The 20035-nt window shown below is 35.7% G+C and overlaps 1 protein-coding gene across 3 annotated transcripts in view; it reads left to right on the top strand.

Moving 5' to 3' along the window:
* SENP6 (SUMO specific peptidase 6) overlaps positions 1 to 20035 on the top strand; it is a 72252-nt gene that overhangs the window by 29933 nt on the left and 22284 nt on the right. For 2 of the 3 annotated variants that reach the window (XM_027892388.1, XM_027892390.1), the window contains exons 5-11: positions 1509 to 1610; positions 6837 to 6857; positions 11397 to 11467; positions 13633 to 13772; positions 15498 to 15888; positions 16734 to 16966; positions 19474 to 19644. In XM_027892388.1, coding sequence (XP_027748189.1) covers positions 1509 to 1610; positions 6837 to 6857; positions 11397 to 11467; positions 13633 to 13772; positions 15498 to 15888; positions 16734 to 16966; positions 19474 to 19644 — 1129 coding nt within the window. The remainder of the gene's footprint in view (positions 1 to 1508; positions 1611 to 6836; positions 6858 to 11396; positions 11468 to 13632; positions 13773 to 15497; positions 15889 to 16733; positions 16967 to 19473; positions 19645 to 20035) is intronic. The other variant, XM_027892389.1, reaches the window with a different exon arrangement.

Raw genomic sequence — 20035 nt, 5'->3', positions numbered from 1 at the left:
CAGAAGGTTGACTGTAAATTGGTCTGTCTGATGACTGACCAGCTGGAGTTGCATAGTTTTGCCTTCGAAGCATCTGGCATGAGTGTGTTTACTTTCAAAAGGTTGGTGTTTGAATTGGCTATTAGATTAATTTTCAGGAAGTTGAACTGTTAGATCATTTATAATGTTTCTAGACTTCATATTCTAGAAAAGAGAGTTTTACCATTTGGTTTTGATAAGTCTTATTCTGTTACGTTCTTGGTTATGTTATAATCAGTCAGATCATAACAGTTATCTTAGGATCAGTCAGAAATGCTCTGAAAACTTCTAATCTTGACTTATGATACTCCATATAAGGCTCCCAAAAGGGTTTGTAATGCTAAACTGGAATTTTAAAAGCAAACTAACAGTTTGCTCACTTTCATCTTTTGGGGGAATGTAAAGGAAGGATTAGGAATTGGTTGTCAGCTTTTTGAGAATTTTGATACTTGAGGGTTTTTTTCATTGCTCGTAACAGGACAAACAGCAGGATAGTATTTCTGAGAAGTAATATTAATCAGAATGCCTTTTCAGGTAATTTTATTTAGTGCAATTAAAAATTCCAAGCAATTTTAGAAGCAAAATTTAAGTCCTCTATTTCCATAATTTGAAACAGTTTTCATCATCAACATGCTGTCTGTTAAAGTTGTGTGGTTTTTGAACATTTCAAGTGTAGTAATGTGTGTCCTGTCACAGCAGCGTTCAGGATAATTGTTAGGGTCTAATGATCTTTGAAGGAATAGTGTATTATTGATCTATTATATCCTAATGTCAGCTTGTACTAGAGAGGGTTATGGTAATGTCCTCTCCAGAATTACTGGTTTTACATAGTAATGAGATAAATGTCAAAAGGCAACAAATAAAGAAACCAAAGAAATGCTAAAATATATTGGTGAATAGAGTCCTGCTGGGGTATTTAAGTATTTGAGAATCTTGCTTTTTTCATTTTGAGATGTGTTGTTTTGTTTCAGTTACAAGCCATGTTACATCCATAAATTTTGTGGCATTTATTTCCTCTTATGAGTAATGAGGGACTTTGCTGAATGTACATTTCAGTCTGCTCACATATTATGCCCCTTAAATTGTATTAAAGAAGTTAATGTTATGCCTTAATAAAATGAAAGATGGAAGTATAAAATTAATTATAAATGGTTACAATTCATTACAAATTGCATTGTCTTACTGCAGTACAGGGTTGAGTAAAGTAGAGCTGGTTCCTAGTGTTTTGTGAGCTGGTAAAATTTTCAAAAATCTTTACCTTTTCTTCCAGGGGAAAAAAAAATGTATATTCTTACTTGTCTATTTTATTATAGGGCTAAATGTTTTTATGCCTGTAAAAGACTCCAAACAAGTTGTATTATTGGCTCAGAAATACTTTGATTTTTGGTTTTGTATGGCTGTTCTTATAAAACTAGGACACTACAGTTTTTAGCTAAGACTGTACAAATACACCAGAGTCTTTTCTCAAACCTTTTTTTGTATGTTTGCAGTGAAAATGCTCAGAATATGTCTGGTCCTGTAACTGTGGTACATGGCAGACGTTTTCACCATGCACATGCACAGACAACAGTAGTAAAAACAGCAGCCCAAAGGTAAGACTTAAGTACATTTGTTTCTCCGGATGTTTCAGTTGTAAAAAGTCCTCTCTGGTTTTTCTTATGCTATGAAGTGTTGTAAGAAAATGTAAGCAATCACATGGGTGCATTCTTGATTATGAGCTTTGACCTTAATTACTAAAGTCTCATGAAATTACTATCGTATTTCAGGAATTATTATGTAACATTAGAATTTACTCATTTTAAAACACACTATGGCACATACTAGGAGAGCATATAAGTATTTTCAGGAAATACTTTTAAATGGACAAACATATTATGCAGTAGAAATTCACAAAACTGACAACATGATCAGCAAATACTAATTCACAACATCTCCAGCTTGTATAAAATCCATCTATAGATTAAATTACAGATTTGTTGATTGCATCTAGTGTATAAATACAGCATAAAACATATAAACTGGAAAATCTAACAAAAGCAAAGTTTTGCATTTATGTGAGAGGATGACTGGAAACTGGGGAATCTTTCTGAACTATGCCGAATTGAACTTCATTGGTTTGAAGACTTAAAACCGCATCAGACTTCTCTAAATTGCAGGGTTATTTTTAGATGTTTTTAACATGCTTTTCACACCCAGTGTGTCACAAACATACAAGATAACCACTGCTTTAAGGAATTTTCTTTCGAAGTTTATACATTCAGAACTCTTTATATATATGAATGTCATGGGTTTTCACCATCCCATGTAAATGCTGTATCCTGTCAGTATTGTCTAGCTTCCTTTTTCTGCCTTCTTTTTTTCTCTCTGTTTTTAGTATAGATTTTTTGGTGTGGTGGGCTCATGTGTAGGTATCCTTTTTTTTCATCTCACTTCCCTCACTTGGATTTACTAACTTCAGAAAAACAAAGCCCACATGAGAATAAATTATGTTATCCATACATGTATTAGTGTAATCTGGTATTGAAGAAACAGACTGAAAAAGGGGGTTTACAGTCACAGAATAATAGAATCATAGAACAGTTTGGATTGAAAGGTCCTTTAAAGATATCTAGTCTGACTGCTCTGCAATGAGCGGGGACATCTTCAACTAGATCAGGTTGCTCACAGCCCCGTCCAACCTGACCTTGAATGATTCCAGGGGTGAGGCATCTACAGATTCTTGGGGCAACCTATTAAAGTGTTTCACCACCTCATTGTGAAGAACTTGTTTCTTCTACCTGGTCAGAATCTACCCTCTTTTAGATTAAAACCATTATGCTGTTGAAATAGTCCTTGTTAAACTATTTGTCCCCATCTTCAGGCCCCCTTCAAGTATTGAAAGGCTGCTGTAGGGTCTCCCCAGAGCCTTCACTTCTCAGGCTGAACAACCCCAACTCTGTCAGCGTTTCCTCATAGGAGGGTCGCCGTCTTGGCCAGTCCTTGAGGACTTAGACCATTGTTGCCACCTTCCATTTCAAACAGTATTATAATCTGTAAATGTTATATAGCCTGGAAATTTCCAACCCTTTAGTAATAGCAGATGTAGGTATCTCTCTTTTCTTTACATTTCTCTCATTTCTTTCCATCATTGCGAGACTGAGATGACTAAGAAGAATTGGCAGAGTTTTTGCCATGAATTAAACTGAAAGATGAGGTTTATGTTATCAGCATGGTTTAGGCTGAACCATTTGTCCTTTTTTTTCTTGCCTGAAGTCCTTTTGAGAATATTACCAAGTTTCCATTGAGTAAAGTGGGGCACATCTTTAAGTATACATGCCCTTACCTTTCTGGTGGGGTTTGTTTGTTTGGGTTTGTGCTTGCTTTTGTTTGGTGTGTGGGGTTGTTTGTATTTTTTTGTAATTCTGAGGGATAAAATCTTGATCTGAAGTGCTAATTAAAATGAAGTAAGCATAATCATTCAAGACTGCTTTGAATGTTGACCTTGATAATACTGGTGTATTTGATTAAGCTTTGTTGTGAGATGGTTCTTTGAAACAGCCAGTCAAGATGCATTCATCTTACCGAGTTGAGTGCCATAGGTTTCTTCAGCCTGCCCCAGAGATTCTTAGTCTTCAGGGGATGTTAGACTTGCCTGCTTGCCTTTCTTGCCTATGGGACTTGCTTCTTTTTAAACCTACAATGTAATGTGAAGAAAAAAGAGGTAGTGCCTTGGCACGTGTGACATGCAGAAAGCAAGCTAATGCATAATGTGAGAAATAAAGTGATGTTTTGCTGAAACCAGAGTGACTGGGGGCTGGGGGAAGGGGGAGGTTAACCCTTGTTTGTTGGTTAGTTGTGGTTTAGACTCTTCCTTGCACCTGCAAGAGTTGTTAAGAGTCAGTAGGAAAGGCTGAGCTCATGACTTGCCAGAAAAGGCAGAAGATGAAAGGGGGAGGGGCAAAGGAGGCGGTGCAGGGAGAATGTGAGTCCCAGAGTCCCCAGCCAATGGGAAAGGGGACGGGACCACCCCCTGCCCGGGCAGGAGAGAAAAGGTCGCCCATTTCAGGGTGTGGCTGTGCATCCCTGGAGGGAGACACCGGGCTCAGCTGAGTAATGTAATGAAGTAGTTTTGCTTTGATGACTTTGTCCCCTCCTAAATTTATCAAGAAGTATTTCTCACAATAACATAAGCTGAGTATTGAGTGAAGAAATTGGATAAGAGTCATCTTGAGTGTTTCTAGTATATTTTCTTTTAGGATTGTTATTGTTGTTCACTTACATTAGCAAGAGAAAATTAACTCTTATACTAGGAATAGTTTGGAGTTTTAAAGGCAAGAAATAGTCAAAACAATCTCATATGAAATGTGTAATACTTTTTAGTCATGTATTTTTTTGTTGTGTAGGAATTTTTTATCCTTTTTTGCTAGTCTTTACTGACATTAGGCATTAGTTGAGTTTAAAAGTAAATGCTGTGATTGTGATTCCTTAGAAAGGACTGTATGCAGAAAATGTGAGTGGCAAACCAAGAATAAAATTATTGGTATATACTGAGATGGAAAAACTCACAGCATGGAAATTGTGTCACCTGCAAATTAGCGCAGAAAAAAAACACAGCACTTTAGAGCTCAAAGTTGGGTTGCTTGTTTGCATTTGTGGAATTGTGTTAATGGTGTGGTGATCAGTAACAACATGGGGAAAATAATTTTATCTAACCTAATCAGTTGTACATAAACTTACGGTAGATTTTTGAAAGGATAACAAAAAATAAAAACGTGATTAGATTAGTTCTGAGCAGTTTGAGTCTCTGGCACTGATGTTACAGAATCTGTTATTTATACAGGGTTTTTTGAGTGGGGATAGTATCATGTGAGGCTAGCTAATTATGCAACTCAGTTGTAATCTCTGGCTGAGTATCGGTTGCATTCATATTTAAAATCAAGCTTCTAGTACAACAAAGTTGATATTTCAAAGTAATATTAGGATGACTATTATTAATGTTTTTTCCAGTGGAATCTGGGGATTAAATTAAATTAATCTGGGGTTTAAATTAACAGATTTTCACATATAGCTTGGCCTAGTGTTGTAGTTGGTTCAAACTGTTTTGCTTCATTTAATGTTTACATAGTTCTGTGTTGCGCTATTGACTGACTGTTCTGTGAAACTTGGCACTGAAATAGCACGTATGTACAGCATGTGTAACAAAGCTTATGCATGAGCTGCATGAAGCAGTTGGTAGGGACACTGATTATTATAATTCCTGTATCTGTCCAGGGTTCTAATTTCATAATCTTTGGGAGATGTAAAAAGGAGAAATCATTTAAATGCATTATGGATTTTAAAACAAGCGAGACATCTAATGTAATGACACTGTACAGTATAAGGCATTCTGGAATTTTTTTCCTACCTTTAAGTTTCCCTAGCTATTAAGAGAGTGTTCCTTTACAGTGTGATTCTTTACAACATCTGTAAACAGGTAATCCACGTTTTGTCTTAATTGTGCCAAGGATACAAAGATAGTGGTTATGGCTCCATGCAGGCGTGGTTTGAATCTGAGTGGATTTATGAACTCTAGTGTGGCCTGCACAAAAGCCGCGTTTATTGTTTGTGAAGGCTAGGTCCTGTTAGAAGCAATTTTACCCCCCCTTCACACAGCATTGGTTGATTACCTGCACCCCAGCCTAAATGGCTGTGGTCACACTGGGTTTTTAAGTCCTTTTACTCTCTTCCCAGAGCACTATGGGGGTCATGGAGTGTTTTCATACTGCGTTCTGTAGGATTATCATGGCTACGTTCTTACCTGCGTTACTTCCACTCCTGCCATTTTCTAACAATTAAAATTTTTTCTATTCTTGTGTTTTGTGTGTGAAAAAGGAAAGGAGCATGGGTTTTTACTACTCTGTAATAATAGTATTCTGTTTAGTGTGACTGAAGTAAAACAGGAAACAATTTGAATTCATTCTGGTTTGGAATACTGTTAGTGTAATGCATATGTGACATAAGGTTGTGAGGCTTTTGATGGTTGGGAGCAACAGTCACATTGATTAAAAGCTTGCAGCATTCCATACTACAGATTTTGAAGACAGGAGACATAAAGATGCTATTTGCAAGTTGTCTGAATGCTACGCTTGGATCTATTTTTATATCAGTCTTGGTATACAAAGAACTAGAGTTGTAAGCATCAGCTACATTGAGTTATATGTTAACTTACATTGAAGGAGATGCTTGTGAAACTAGTTCCTAAATACTTTGTAAGACTTTTTTTTTTAGCCCAAACCTCAGAAAGAGGTTTCTGTCTTTCTCTGGCTTGTGGTTTCTTAAAGACTGCTTTGTGAAATTTTTTTCTCAATTAAACATTTTAAATATTTTTTTTAATGTTTAGAAATAGGTTCCTACAAAGTTCTTATTAAATCCTTTGTATGACAATCAGGGATTGTTTTAATGGTTAGTCTTTGAGGTCTTTTCCAGCCTTAATGATTTTGTGATGGGTGAGGCATGATCTTAATTCACATATTAGGGTTCTGTTTTACCATCTTCTACATTGCAAGTGAATTGACTATGTTAAGATCAGAATTAATCAAATTTTACACATTAACTTGAGTCTTTTTCAATGTAGTATTTAGACCACTGACCGTTTCTGTCTTTGAAGTAACAGTTGTGCATTTCTAATTACTCTTAAAAAATGTGATAAAAAATTATAGTGCTTATTTGAAAACTAGTCCAGTGAGTGCAAGAGACAATGAAACAGTTATAGTTTATATTTAATAACCTTTGCATGTAGTGATGTGCAACACATGTGGGGCTTTGCATCTTATGTGTTTTTTTCTTTTTCATATTTTAAGCAATCTGGACCGAAAGGAAAGGTAAGCTTACTGTTGATCAAATGAGCATGGCAATGAGCATTAAGTAAATTAACTGATTGAGTACTGTAGCACTGCTAGTTAAAGAATATTTAATCCAGGAAATCATATTTGCTCATGTGTGATGGGGGTTATTGTCTTTTGCTCTGTTTTTGTGGTTCACTTACTCCCTTTTACTGAAGAAGGACTTTTACATTCATCTCTAAGTAATACTGTGTTAATGTGAACTTTAGGTACATTTCCACTGGAAATTTATCTCTCTATTCATATAACCAATGTCTAATTAGATAAACATTCTGCTAATTCTTTTTGTAAAGCAGCAAACTTTGTGTAATAGAACAATTCTGAAGCAGATCTTAGTAGGCTGCTTAACAACTTTCTGTTACCTCAGCTTGGTTTGAATAGCATTAAAGATTTTTGTTGCTTTAGTAGTGTATGTACTTTGTTCATGAAGTATATATGTTAAAATAATTACCGGAAAATGTATAGCAAAAGCAGACTCACTGGTTTTTGATTGCTCATTTCAGGCTCATTTCTCACTTGTTTTGCATCTGGTTTACTCAGTTAATGTTTTGTTAACAGTATGAAATACTATACAGTTGTTTTCTTCATATGTAGTTTATATTTATATGTTAGTGGAAACGTTTTGTGGATAGTAAGGAATTTATTGAGTTTTTATAAATGTCCTGTCTATGTGGGTGATTTTTTGGCAGTATGAGCTTGATACCAGGTTGATTTGTTTAAAAAGTGTATATAAAGTTTATTAATGATAAAAATAACACAGTTCTTTGTGAATTCAGGACTTTCCAAATTCAGTAATAAACCCAAGCCTTTCTGGTTTACTGCCTTTTGTTACTTCTTAAAAGAACTATCAAACTCACCAGCCAGTTTGTGTAAATGAATGGCATAAAGGACAAGGGTTACATTCCATGCTGGTGTGGTCTTAATTTTCTCTTGGGGATACCTGCTGCTTCTTAACCCAGTACTACTGGATTCATTCCTTTTTTCTTTCCCTGCTTTTTGTTGCTGTCCTAGCAGGGGAAGATGATGTAGGCAGGAGCTGCTAAATTTAGTTTTCAACATTACTTTCATGATAAGTACAGCAGCAACTCCTCCCTTTCTGGGCCAGATGAGGTTACTGACCTTTGTACTAAAGCCCCTGTTTCCTCTGCTTCTCCTTCTCTTTTCAGCTTTTGACTTTTTCACTCTATTTTTCCTATAAGACATGCTGAAGGTAAATCTCACCTCAGCAGCTTGGTGCTTCAGTCTTACCATGCTTTACTCTCCTTTTGTGTCAAGATGTAAAAACCAACAGCCTGCTGCGTTGATGTATCTCTACATACGTGAAATAATAGCATACAGCAGCTGAGGAAGGGTTGAATAAGGTGGCCTCTCAAGAGCCAGGTTGCACATGAGACACAGCTCTTGTGTGAGCCTGCACCTCAACAAAGTTAGGAGTTGGTGCAACCTTTTTGATGTGGTGTACCAAATAGTGATGTGGTGTACCAAATAGTGGGTGGCACTGTCTCCCAAATTCCCAGATCCATCTGTTTCTTTGTTTGTGGCCAGAAATTGTGGTCCTGCCCTTTCCCCTGTCTTTTTTTTTTTTTTTTTTTTTTTTGCTTTCCTAGAGAAGAAATATGAAGTGAAAATGTCAGTTTGGCTAGAGGGTGTTATAGAGGTCTGTCTGCCAGTCCAGTGTGAAGATACTAAGGTCCAAGTTCACCAGTAAAGGAGTATGTCAGTAATCATGAACGTTTGCTGAACATACAGAATCAGTGACACCATTCTGTCTGGGCAAAACATGCTTAGTCAAGAATACTCTAGGACTTAGCTGTTAAGATATGTCAGAAGTTCATGACTGCACAGTCCAGACTGCCTCAGTATTCGGTCATGTCTGTTGCAGAAAAAGCCTGATCTTTCTTGGTACTGTGATTAATGTTTTGTGTTTGATGCTTTACTACTTCTTGAGATTGCTTTTATCAAATATTGGTTTACTTTCCTTGTACTTAAAGGTATTAAAAGTGCTTATAATGGATGAGATAAATGAGATGCTTAAAATGGTTTAACCTCTGAGCCTTGTTCTTCAAGCAAAATCTGAATCTCATAAATATTTTTAGGAAATGTAACAGACAAAAAAAAAAGTATATTTTAAATATTTGCTAGGATGGTAGGAACAGCAATCAATATTGTATTTCTGGGGATTTTACTTGTTGTATTTCTTGGGGTTTTTAACCATTAGACACAGTATGTAGGTAGTGTTGCATCTTGGATCTGTTCAGGTGTTTGTTCTCTCACTTATTCCTGTTGAAATTGAAGACTTAGTTTTGGTTAAGGGTTAACAGCATGTTAATTGAGCATGTGTCATGTTCAGTTTAAAAAACCACCATAGTTTCTATTCTGTTTCTGCACTCATATGCAATTAAATGGCTCAGTGTACTACGTGCACTTTACTGGAGAACGTATTAATGGATCTGCAAGTGTTCAGATGGCAACAAACATTGTCCTGAGAGGGGCAATAGCTTAGTGCTGTAGTCAGTAAAAACTTTGTGGCAGTGGGCTCTGCCTTCCTGTTTGTGTGTGGGATTTTCAGGAAAGGAAACTGGTAGGAGCCACTTAGTGTTTCTGCCTTCCTGTGGGAGGGCTGTCACTATCTCCAAGAAAGCATCTTTTTTTAGATGAAATCTGAAATTAAGTAGTATTTGAAATCATCTTCACTTTTGTTTCTAAATCAAAGCAACTTCAAGCCTGACCTTGAATTGCTAACCATGCTAAACTTTGCTGGGAAGCCTCAGTTGATTTGGAGCTGGTTTCTGTGAGTTAGGTTAGGGTGCTAGGGCTTCATAGTAAGCATATGAGTAACAATTCTGTGTTGTAGGAGAAAAAAGATACATGTTTTTTGCTAGCTCTTCTGCATTCTTGCAAGTGTTTGGCCATTGAATAAGTGTGAGTATCAGTCTATGCTGCTAACATCAAATTCAGACAGGCAGATAATGCTACTGTATTCTGATTTATTGTAAAAGAATTATTTAGCCATATATGGTAAATAATTGATTTATCATCTTAAAAAGATAAATATATATTGCATGTTAAAAATGCAATACAATCTTGTTTGACTCTTAGAAGAAAAACTGTAAACTAGAAATGTCCAGAGACCTTGAATTGTCACCTACCTTTTAAAAGAAATGTTAATATTCTTAATCTGCCATATTGTTTGCTTTATTGTTTGCTTTCAGTTAAATGACAAATAGTTTCAATATTGTTTCTCCTAAATATAATTTTAGTGTTAGAAAATAATTTTTGTAAGAGTGATTATGTTCAAAACAAGACATGTTATGAAATACTACTGAAAGGTAATTATGACTTGTCAGACAACAGCTGTTAGTTAATAACAACATATGTGAAGACCCTGAGAAATACTACCTAGAAATGCAGAAAATTCAAAGTTTTTATAATCCAGTGTATTAGGAAATGCTGTCCTGGAAGAAATAAAATCTTATTTTATTAGTGAAGTCTACATCAGCCATAGCCAAATTTTTTTCAGATGGGTCCTCAAAGTTAAGCTGTTAGTTGGAGATGTTACTGCCTACAGCTGTGTGCTTCACCCCTTTGCTGTTGACTGTAATCAGAGGTAGCAGGATGGGATGAGTGGGGCCTATTTGCAGCCCATTGCTTAACTTGCCAATGAAACCAGTTTCTGCTGAGGTTGTTGGCAAGGTTTCAGGTGCTTGCCATCTTCTGTTATGACAGGGACAGTAACCTACAGCTTCAGGGCAGAGGAAGCACTGAGAAAGAAAAGTGCCACAAGCAGTAACTGAGATGCAGAGAACTTCAGGAATTTTACTTTGGTAGTAGTGTAATTTGACACACGTGTATGTAAACTGAAAATAGCTTTCAGGAGACTTAAATCTTACTATAATGCCTTATATTGTGTTAATTTGCACAAAAAATATGTGATATCTTTATTATGCAAATTATACCAACAGAAGTTTTATCCAGTAATTTGTCAAAGTTAATTACAGTATTTTAAAAACAAATATATAGGAGCTATGTATCATCCTGTTGTCCTTTCTGGTTTCTGGCCACAACAGTTTTTGACGTCAAATCTCTTCCCTCTGTTTTGCATCTTCTCTTCCTGTTTTTTAAATTGTGGAACTTGTGGAATCTACTTTAATATTAAAATATTATTTGTTTCTATTCTTGGCTTTTAAAAGTATCTGTCTTGTATTTCATGAATGAGGAGGAGGAGGGGAAGATGCAGGCTTCATTATTTGGAGACTTGAGTCTGCAAGTGAGAGACTTGTGAACTATTGGTTATTATCAGAGGAGATTTAGATTAGAAACAGTTCTAAGACATTTACTGTGGCTGTTCCTAGCATTCTGGTAATACTTTTTTAAGTGTACAAATATGTATGTAATAAGAGAAGTTACTTATTCGTAGCTTTCAGTTACATTTCTGGTTTATTTTGTTCATGTATAATTGTGACTAAATTATAATGGTGTCTGTTGAAAGAACAACCATATATCTAATTAATTTTCCAGAAAAGAATACCCACCTCAGCTTCAGAAAGTAGAGGCAGACCACATTAGATTACCGCGGTCTCAAGGAGTGGGTAAGTTATCTTTAGAGTTCTCATTCCTTTTAAGCAGAATAATTTTTTGAATATGGGTGTGTTGCCAAATCTTACATAACCTTTAGTGTGTGTATATATATATATTAGTTTTATAGCCTTACATCATGTTATTCTAGATTTATACAAGTTTGTGCATGAAGTGAGGATTTTGCCCTTTTTGACAGATTTCTGCAACCAGTTCAGTCTTGTAATAATTAGTTTTAAATTAGGCTTCAGTTACTTTAAAAACAACAGAAATAGGGGGGAATTCAAGAGTCACAGAATTGGGGATGGAACAACAGATCCCTGGAGATCATCTAGTCTGAGCCCAGGCCTCCACCTTGTTTGTTAATTATTGATGAGGAACTTCTGTAGTAGTGTTAAGTACGAGAACAATATGACATGGTAACCAACGCTTGGTATATTGATACACTGAGGGAGTTGATAGAAGAGCCGCATCAGCACTGCTCTGTACCTCAGCTGGAACAGTCTTATACTGTTGTTAGGGAAAAATGACAGAGATGCAGTATAGAAAATATAGTTTGCTCTAAGGTGTGGAAATTGTGAAACTGGAAAAGAAAACTCACTTTTGTGTTTTGATAAGCTTTGTTAGTACAGATACACTCTGTAAACTGGCTATTCAGCTGCATAGCCATCTACACTGGCAAGTTGTTTTGCTGTGCCATTTTAGGTTAATGGTAAGTAGAATTTCGGCAGAACTACTCAAAAGTAAGTTAACTTAAAAAAAACCCATCTTTTATTGTTTCTTTTTTGAAAACAAAGTTTTGAAATGTAGTCTGATAGTAGGATGCTTGTGAGATCATCAATATGTATATTGAAAAAGTATTCATAGCTTCTGAAAAAAAGACAGTCTATGGAGACTGCAATTAAAGTAGTGAATGTAAGTAGCACTTTCATATTAAATGTAATTGAGGCACTCTTGTACAACACACTTCCCTTCTTACAATGCACAGGGTGAGATTTTAATTCATGGGTTTCTGTGTTCCTATACTCTTAGAGTATTTAAATCAATGCCCCAATATAAAACACTGTATTTCACTGTACTGCTGTGTCTTGTGTTGAAGGAGTAAATCTGAAATAGTAAATCTGCTGGTTTACACCTGGCAGTGTGCCCAGGTGGCCAGGATGGCCACTGGCATCTTGGTCTGTATCAAGAATAGTGTGGACAACAGAACTGGGAAAGTGATGGCTCAGCACTGGTGAGGCTACACCTTGAGCACTGTGTCCAGTTCAGGGCCCCTCACTTTTAAAGGAGATTGAGGTGCTGGAGTGTGTCCAGAAAGGGCAGCAAAGCTGATGAAGGGTCTGGAGTACAAGTCATGTGAGGAGCAGCCGAGGGAGCTGGGGTGTTTAATCTGGAGAAAAGGAGGCTCAGGGAAGACCTTATTGCACTCTACAACTGCTGTAAGGATGCTTTAACCAAGTGGGGGGCAGTCTCTTCTGCTATGTGTCAGGTGAAAGGACAAGATGTGAAGGCCTTATGTTGTGTGTGGGAAGGTTCAGATTAGATACTTGAAAAAATCTTTTCACTGAAAGAGTGGTTAGGCATTGGAATAAGTTGCCCATGGAGGTGGCAGAGTCACAGTCTCTAGAAATGTTCAAGAGATGTCTGGATGTGGCACATGGGGATATGGTTAAGGGGTGATTATGGTGGTGCCAGGTTGATAGTTGGACTAGATGATTTTGAAAGTCTTTCCAACCTTGATGATTCTATAAAATGATAATTACACAAAATATTCCCAATTATTCTAAATGGATTCCTCAGTAATTCTGTAGTAAAGATTACCAACAGCATAATCTAGCATCCCCTCCTACTTTTGCCAGCAGACCTTCCATTTAAGCTACAGTGAAGTTAATATAGACTTACAAATCCAGAGGCTCCTCCAAAGATATTAAGATACAGATTGTCACTGAGGGACACTGAGATAGTATTAATAAAACAATATTTTTGAATTTACTTTCGGGAAGTTTTTCTTACTCATGCAACAAATCGTGAGACACTTGAAGCAGTGTAGTTTGTTGGAATTTAGAAAGGCGTTTATGTTTGAGTCAAGTTAGTCTGTGTAAAGAACTAAGTTGATCATAAATATAGCAGCATATGAGTGGACATTCACGTTAACATTTTTGCATTTTTTCTTTCCTAGACAGTGTAATGGAAAATACGGAAGAGTCAGAATCAGAATGTGAAATTAAAAGGAAGGTGCGACAGAAAAGTCACTGCAATTCATATCAATCTGACTTGAGTCCATCTTCTGCTACAAAAAAATGCTTAACTCAGTCAAAGGTGGGTTAGATTTTAAACCCATGTAAACTCCTGTTTAACTTTAAAAATTGATGCATAGTTTAAAAGCAGACTTTGAAGGGGTGAAACAAGGTAACGTTTTAAAAATCCTTAGAGTTGGGAGGAAGATTTACACAAAAGTTACAATAATAGAGATATTTAAATGTTAATATTGATACTAGCCAAGAAAAAAATTTATATTTTGATTTGAACAGAAAAAGAACTTGAAAATAAAAAGAATCTGTGATTTAATTAAATGGCTGATTGGTAAACCAGAGACTGATAATTTCGTGATTTTCTGTACTCAAAACAGTAAAGTACTGCAAAAATGCAAGTACTTCTTACTTAGTTGCTCGCTTTTTCAGTGAAATTAGCCCTTTTGGGTATTCAAATCGTATTCTCTATGGTCTGGATGCAGAAAACCAACATGTTTTTGTCAGGAACTTTTCTGAATATCAGATGTTGAGATATTTTTGAAAATTCCTGTAAGGCTTTCTATTTTTATCAACTTCAGAGGTAGCTATGGATGTTTCATAATGCCCATATACATGTCACACTGTATGATTATCAAAGCAAAACTTCCTGTAAGGAGATCTTGATTAAAAGAATGGTACTGCCCTTACACATTTCCATTGCATATTTAGTTAATGAATGTGATGTCAGTAAAGAAATTAGCTTAAAATTCTTGGTGTGTGGTTGAAATAGAGGGGTGCAGTTACTCTATGCCAAAGATCCTTCAGGTACAGTTGGCACCTTCTCTTGAATATTTTAACGTCTGATTGAAGTTCTTCAATGTGATAAGCAGTAACTGTCTAAGAACTACATTCGGTAAGAGCACTGAGGCACAGCAGCTGGTTTTTATGTCACTTGCTCTCTCCTCCCACCACTCAGGTTTTAAAGGTCTGATATATTTTATACACTGGGGGATTTTTTGACTTTGTTTCTCTACAGTATGTGTAGCTTTGTTAAGTTGCAGAAATTTGGTAAAAAGAAAAAGCCCCTGCTTTCTTGTAAGTTTGGGGAACTCCAATTCCTCAAGTCCTGTTTTCTTTTTGGAGATAATGAACTCTAGAGCAATGTATTTACTTTTCTTTTTCTTCTCCTCCCTTGAGGAGTGATTTTTCCTGCATGCCTTGCCAGGCTATTAGAAGATACCTTGGAAAAACAAATGACTTTGACCTACGAGGTTTCTTCGAGTCCTCTTTAGCATTGCTCTGTGGATCCTTAGGTTATTTCACAATGAAACTCCTTTTTACAGAAATTATATAACTGATGATCTTGGTGATGGATATATGTATCTGAACAATGTGTTACTTAAGGGGAAGAAAGCAAGAAGGAAAATCTGAATTGCCCAACATTAATCACTTTTTCAAAAATTGCCACAAGTGACGTTTGTTCCTGTTAGAATGTTTTTCATTTTCTTAAAAAAAAAAAGAAAAAAAAAGAAAATCAAATTGTATTCTAATGTTTGCTTTCTCTACTTACTGTTGAGTCACCATTCTTGGAGGTGTTTAAAAGATGTGTCGATGTGGCCCCTGGGGATACGGTTTAGTGGTGACTTGGCAGTGCTGGGTTAATGGTTGGACTCCATGATATTCAAGGTCTTTTCCAACGTAAATGATTCTGCAGTTCATTCTGAATAGAAATTAAGGACAGGATTTGTTAATGGTGTGTTTCTGCTTACAGCTACTGATTGTGCACGTGTTTCTCCTTTATCTTTCGGAACAGATTGATTATTCTACTGATTGCCCAAATTGTGGGAGGGCAAATGAAAATCAGACCAAATGCCAACATTGTGAAAGTGCTTCTCTAAAGGATTTGCAAAGAGTCTCCAGACAAACTGTGACGTTAAGTGAATCTGTGGGACCTTTATCACGTTCTTCAATACATCAGAATTCAGCAGGGCAAAAATCTTCAGGTACAGGGTTCAGCACAAAGAAGTTTTATAGTTCTGCTGTTGGAAAAGGTCCAGCGGATATTTTGCTGGGTAATGAAGTTGTGGGACATTCTATGTTACGACACAACGGAAAAGTTGGTCTTATAACTGGGACAAAAAATCCTAAAATTACAGGAAGCTTAAGACAGAGAAGTACAAGACCGTCTGAACTAAATGATCCAAGTAAGTACTTTTTTATGACTACAGCCCTAAGCTGGAAACCCAGAATACTGTATAATGAAGGAACTGTTTGTACAGGTTTACATTACTGATGTTGCATGGAATTTTTTTGTGTATATGTTCTTGGGGAAGGGGGACAGAACTTTTAATAATTTCCTTTTCATATGCAGAGGTACTCTCCAAGAAAGATGAAGATTGGGGAAGATGAGAATTATCTTGTTAATCTTTATGTTGTTCATTAAAAAAGACTTACACTTTGTAGTTTTTAGAAAAAGCATTCTTAGCAGAATTCCATCATTCATTCTCCCAAAGGGAAAGGCAGTATTTTATTTTTATTTAATATTTTCCCCCTTTTCTTTTGAGCTACACATCTGTTTAAATTTCACAGTTTGTAAAATGGTAATTTTTGTGCTTTCTCTGTGTGAATTCAATTTATAAGCAGGAAAGATGGAATAGGAGAAATTATGTTTCTGGTTCTATACTTATTTTATTAGGCCACGTTGTCTTACTGATTTGAATGATTTCAGTCGTAATTTCTCTTGTTGGTTTTTAAGTTGCATTATTTACTGTCAATTCTTGATTGAACCAAGAAAAGTATGGCTTCACGTCTAGAGGTGGATTAATGATACCCATTTTTTGTAGAGTTAGTTGTGAGAAATGAAAAATGAGGGAGAGAGCACCTGCAAGCAAATTCCAAATACACATTAATAAAAGCTTAATATAATGATACTTGTGGACTTTTTTGGCACTGCAGGACAATTATATAAATTACTTTCAAACTATTATTTGAAAAGAAATTTCTGTTATGGAAGAATTTAGTGGTTGAGAATTTAATATTTTCTGTTTAGTTGTTTTGTCTAGTGATGATGATGAGGAGGAGAATAGTGGCAGCACTAGGAGAATGGAAAGCATTTCACCTCGTCCTGCAGATTCAGCCCGCTCCTCCCCAGCTCCCTCTACAGGAAAGGTGGAAGCAGCATTAAAGGAGAACAGTTGTGGAATAGAACAGAGAATAGGTAGTATAACAACAGATACAGAAATTGCAGTCACACTACCAAGAAAAGCAAGAATGAAAGATCAGGTACTATTTAATGCTTTGTTTAAAGAAAACAAAAATCAAATAATAAACGAAATATGTAAAGGCTTGTTTTGCATTGTCAAGATTTTGACTATATTTGATTGTTTTTCTTATTCAGCAGCTAATCAAGTAGTATCTCGGCCTACATAATACTGGAAACATAAGAAAATGCGCTTGTTACATTTTTCCAAGCATTCATGATGATTTGAATTATGCTATTAATGTAAATGCTTCTGTGTTGAATGTTTACTCTTTGAGACTGGACGGGGATTCTCTATGAAGCTCAAGGGCTTAGTTTTCAGAAGAATGTCAGAACCAGCTGTTGCCTGTTTAAACTTTGGACATACGAAGTTAAACTTGAAAAGAGACACTTGTATCAATAGTGGTCCTTGAAAATTAAAATACTTTGACAGCTGTCCCAAATAATAGCACTCAATTTTAGGGATTTTTTGATGGGGCTTTTGTTTTTTAGTTGAATAATACTGTAAGAATTGCATAAACAAAAAAATGCACTCACATCAGACACTTAAAGTGTGGTCAAAAGGCACAGATTTCAAGCTGTGTTGAAAACTGTCTCAATAGTGAGCCATTAAGAGGAATAAATTTCCTGTGACGATTGGTATTGTATTAATAGTGCTGATTAAAACCATTCTTGAGTCACTTGTCCAGTTTCACTATTGTGAGTTTGATTCAACAAGAGTAGTTGATCAGATTTCTAGTCCTTTATGTTTTCTGAGTTAGAACTCTTAATTACTGATGCCAAAACCTTCATGCTATGTAGAGGTTCAGAAGCCACCATTCTAGTGCTGTAATTGATGAAACTATGGATGTTTATAATGTAGTTTACGATGAATCATCACTATCAATATAAAACTGTGAACTTCTAGCCTACAATAAAGCTGTGGGGCTAAAAGGGCTGGATTATAATAAATTCTAAAATTAGTTATTCTGACGGTATGTGCTGCATTAACTGAAAGCACTGCATTGTGAAGGCACTGGCGTCTAAGGCTTCTGAAACTCTGTCAGATGTTTTTCTTTGTATATCCATATATTCCTATTCACTAGTCTTTACAAACTAGTTTTGAAACTGGAAATTAACTACATGTTTTAGATAAAAGTAGAAAAGAGCTTACATTTGAAAACAAGGGAAATAGATCTTGTTTTGATGAAGTATAACACAAATTTTGCATTGATTCAAGACCAAGAATTGCATGTATCACAGCAGTTTTGCCAGATATGATAGAAAAAGCTTTATTCAGTTGTGTTTCTCTCAAAATATTCATTAATTCTTCACTGAAGAGGCTACTTGAATATAGCACTATTTTGGTGTTTGCTGTTTTATTGTTTGTCTGTGATTTGTTTTAAGCTTTTAATAATATTTAGGCAGTCCAGCAGACAAAAATGAAAAACTCTCTTCAATGAGAGTCCTAGGAAAACCTTTAATTACAGGGGTTTAGATCCCTACCCTCTCCTAAATGAAGCACCCAAAAGTATATTTTGAATTATTGCCAAGATAAGCTAGGGATTAGGGACTTGGAAATAATTTTTGAGATGTAGTCTTAATAGAGTACTGAATCCCTTAGAATGTTTTTCTGTGGGAGTTTGATTGTATTTTGTAATGAAAAAGAATGTTTGTTCATGGACAGCTTTATGAAACAATATAAATACCAAAGAGAAGACTAGTGTACAGAAAGTTCTTCCACAAAACAGAGCAGTATAAGCAATACTGCAAATAAATACATTAATCTGATGGCTATCAGCAGGCTTTATTTAATTTTAATAGGGTTTCTGTAAGATTGTTCTGTTGGTAAACAGGATACTTCATTGAGATTACAGCTTTAGTCAGCATCTAGAGCCTTTCTTGAATTAGAGCCAAACTCCACATGACCTTCTTTCAGTATTTAGTGTTCTGACCCTGGAATCTATCCTATAAACATCTTAGTAGTTCTGTAGAGATGCCTTAAGGAATTCTGATTTGGCTTATTTTTATATATTTCTGGAAGATTCTGCTCTGCTAATGTGGTGATGCACTGTACCTCAAAAATTACTTGGTCACCAAAAGCTTGAATTAACAAATACTGGAAAAAAAAAAATTAAACCGCCAGCACTGTTGTATTTTTAGAGCATTAGTGTTTTTTATCTAAATAAACAAAATATATTAAAAATAACTTTGTTTTGCAAGGCTGCACAGTGTTTCAAAATAATTAAAAGTAAATTGGTTTGGGCCATTTTAGAAGCACTATTCGTGATTTGAAAATGTTAACAAAATGTCTACAAGTGTCAGCTTACCTTTTTTTTTTTTCTTCTTGAATGTGGCAATGTTAACATCCTCAGGATCCCACAAAGTCTTTTAGTAAATATCTGTCTTCTGTGTATGAGGTGAAAGCTCTAGCAAGTAATCCTGTTGACCAACAGAAAACTAGCTGAGAATTTAGTCCTGAGATTTAACAAGCTTCGTTTAGCAATAAACCTTAGTGAGACATTCTGAAACCTTGCAAATTACTTTTCAGTTTGGGAATATTCTGTCTGACGCTCCAATAAAACGTCGTAAAGTTATTTCTCAAGAGATTGTAACCGAGGCTGTACCTCTAACTTACCAAAATTCCTGTGAAAGTGTCATTCTGAACTGCCGAAGTATACGAATAGGAACGCTACGAAGAATGGTAGTGGAACCTGTGATTGTAAGTAACCTTGTTATTTGACAGCTCTCCTGTCAGCTTTTCATGGACATTGTTGTTTTAATACTTGAACAGATGTAATATTTTACCTTTGTCTGTGGAACAGTGAGTTTGTCCATAATTCCATAGGCCGTGATTTCCAAAGAAACTCAAATTACTATTGTGTGTTAGCACCTGCAGTCTAGCTCTGGTTTTTAATAGAAACAGTGTGCCTGGAAAAGCCTTGAAAATCCTGTTTACATGGTTGTTGGGGGATTATGGGTTAATATGCATTTCTTAAGGAAATTGAAAACAACAGCAACAAAAAAGGTGGATATTGATAGGTGGAGGAAGAAGCATTGTCCAACAGGTGAATTAATTTTGCTTCTATAGAACAATTTTTTTTTTTTTTTTT

The sequence above is a fragment of the Empidonax traillii genome, unplaced genomic scaffold, assembly GCF_003031625.1.
Source record: "Empidonax traillii isolate 1590-97213 ecotype Southwest subspecies unplaced genomic scaffold, ASM303162v1 scaffold348:size657943, whole genome shotgun sequence".
NCBI classification, from domain to species: Eukaryota; Metazoa; Chordata; class Aves; order Passeriformes; family Tyrannidae; genus Empidonax; species Empidonax traillii.
Note: the sequence above shows the minus strand (reverse complement) of the source record. Positions and strands in the feature narration are given on the sequence as shown.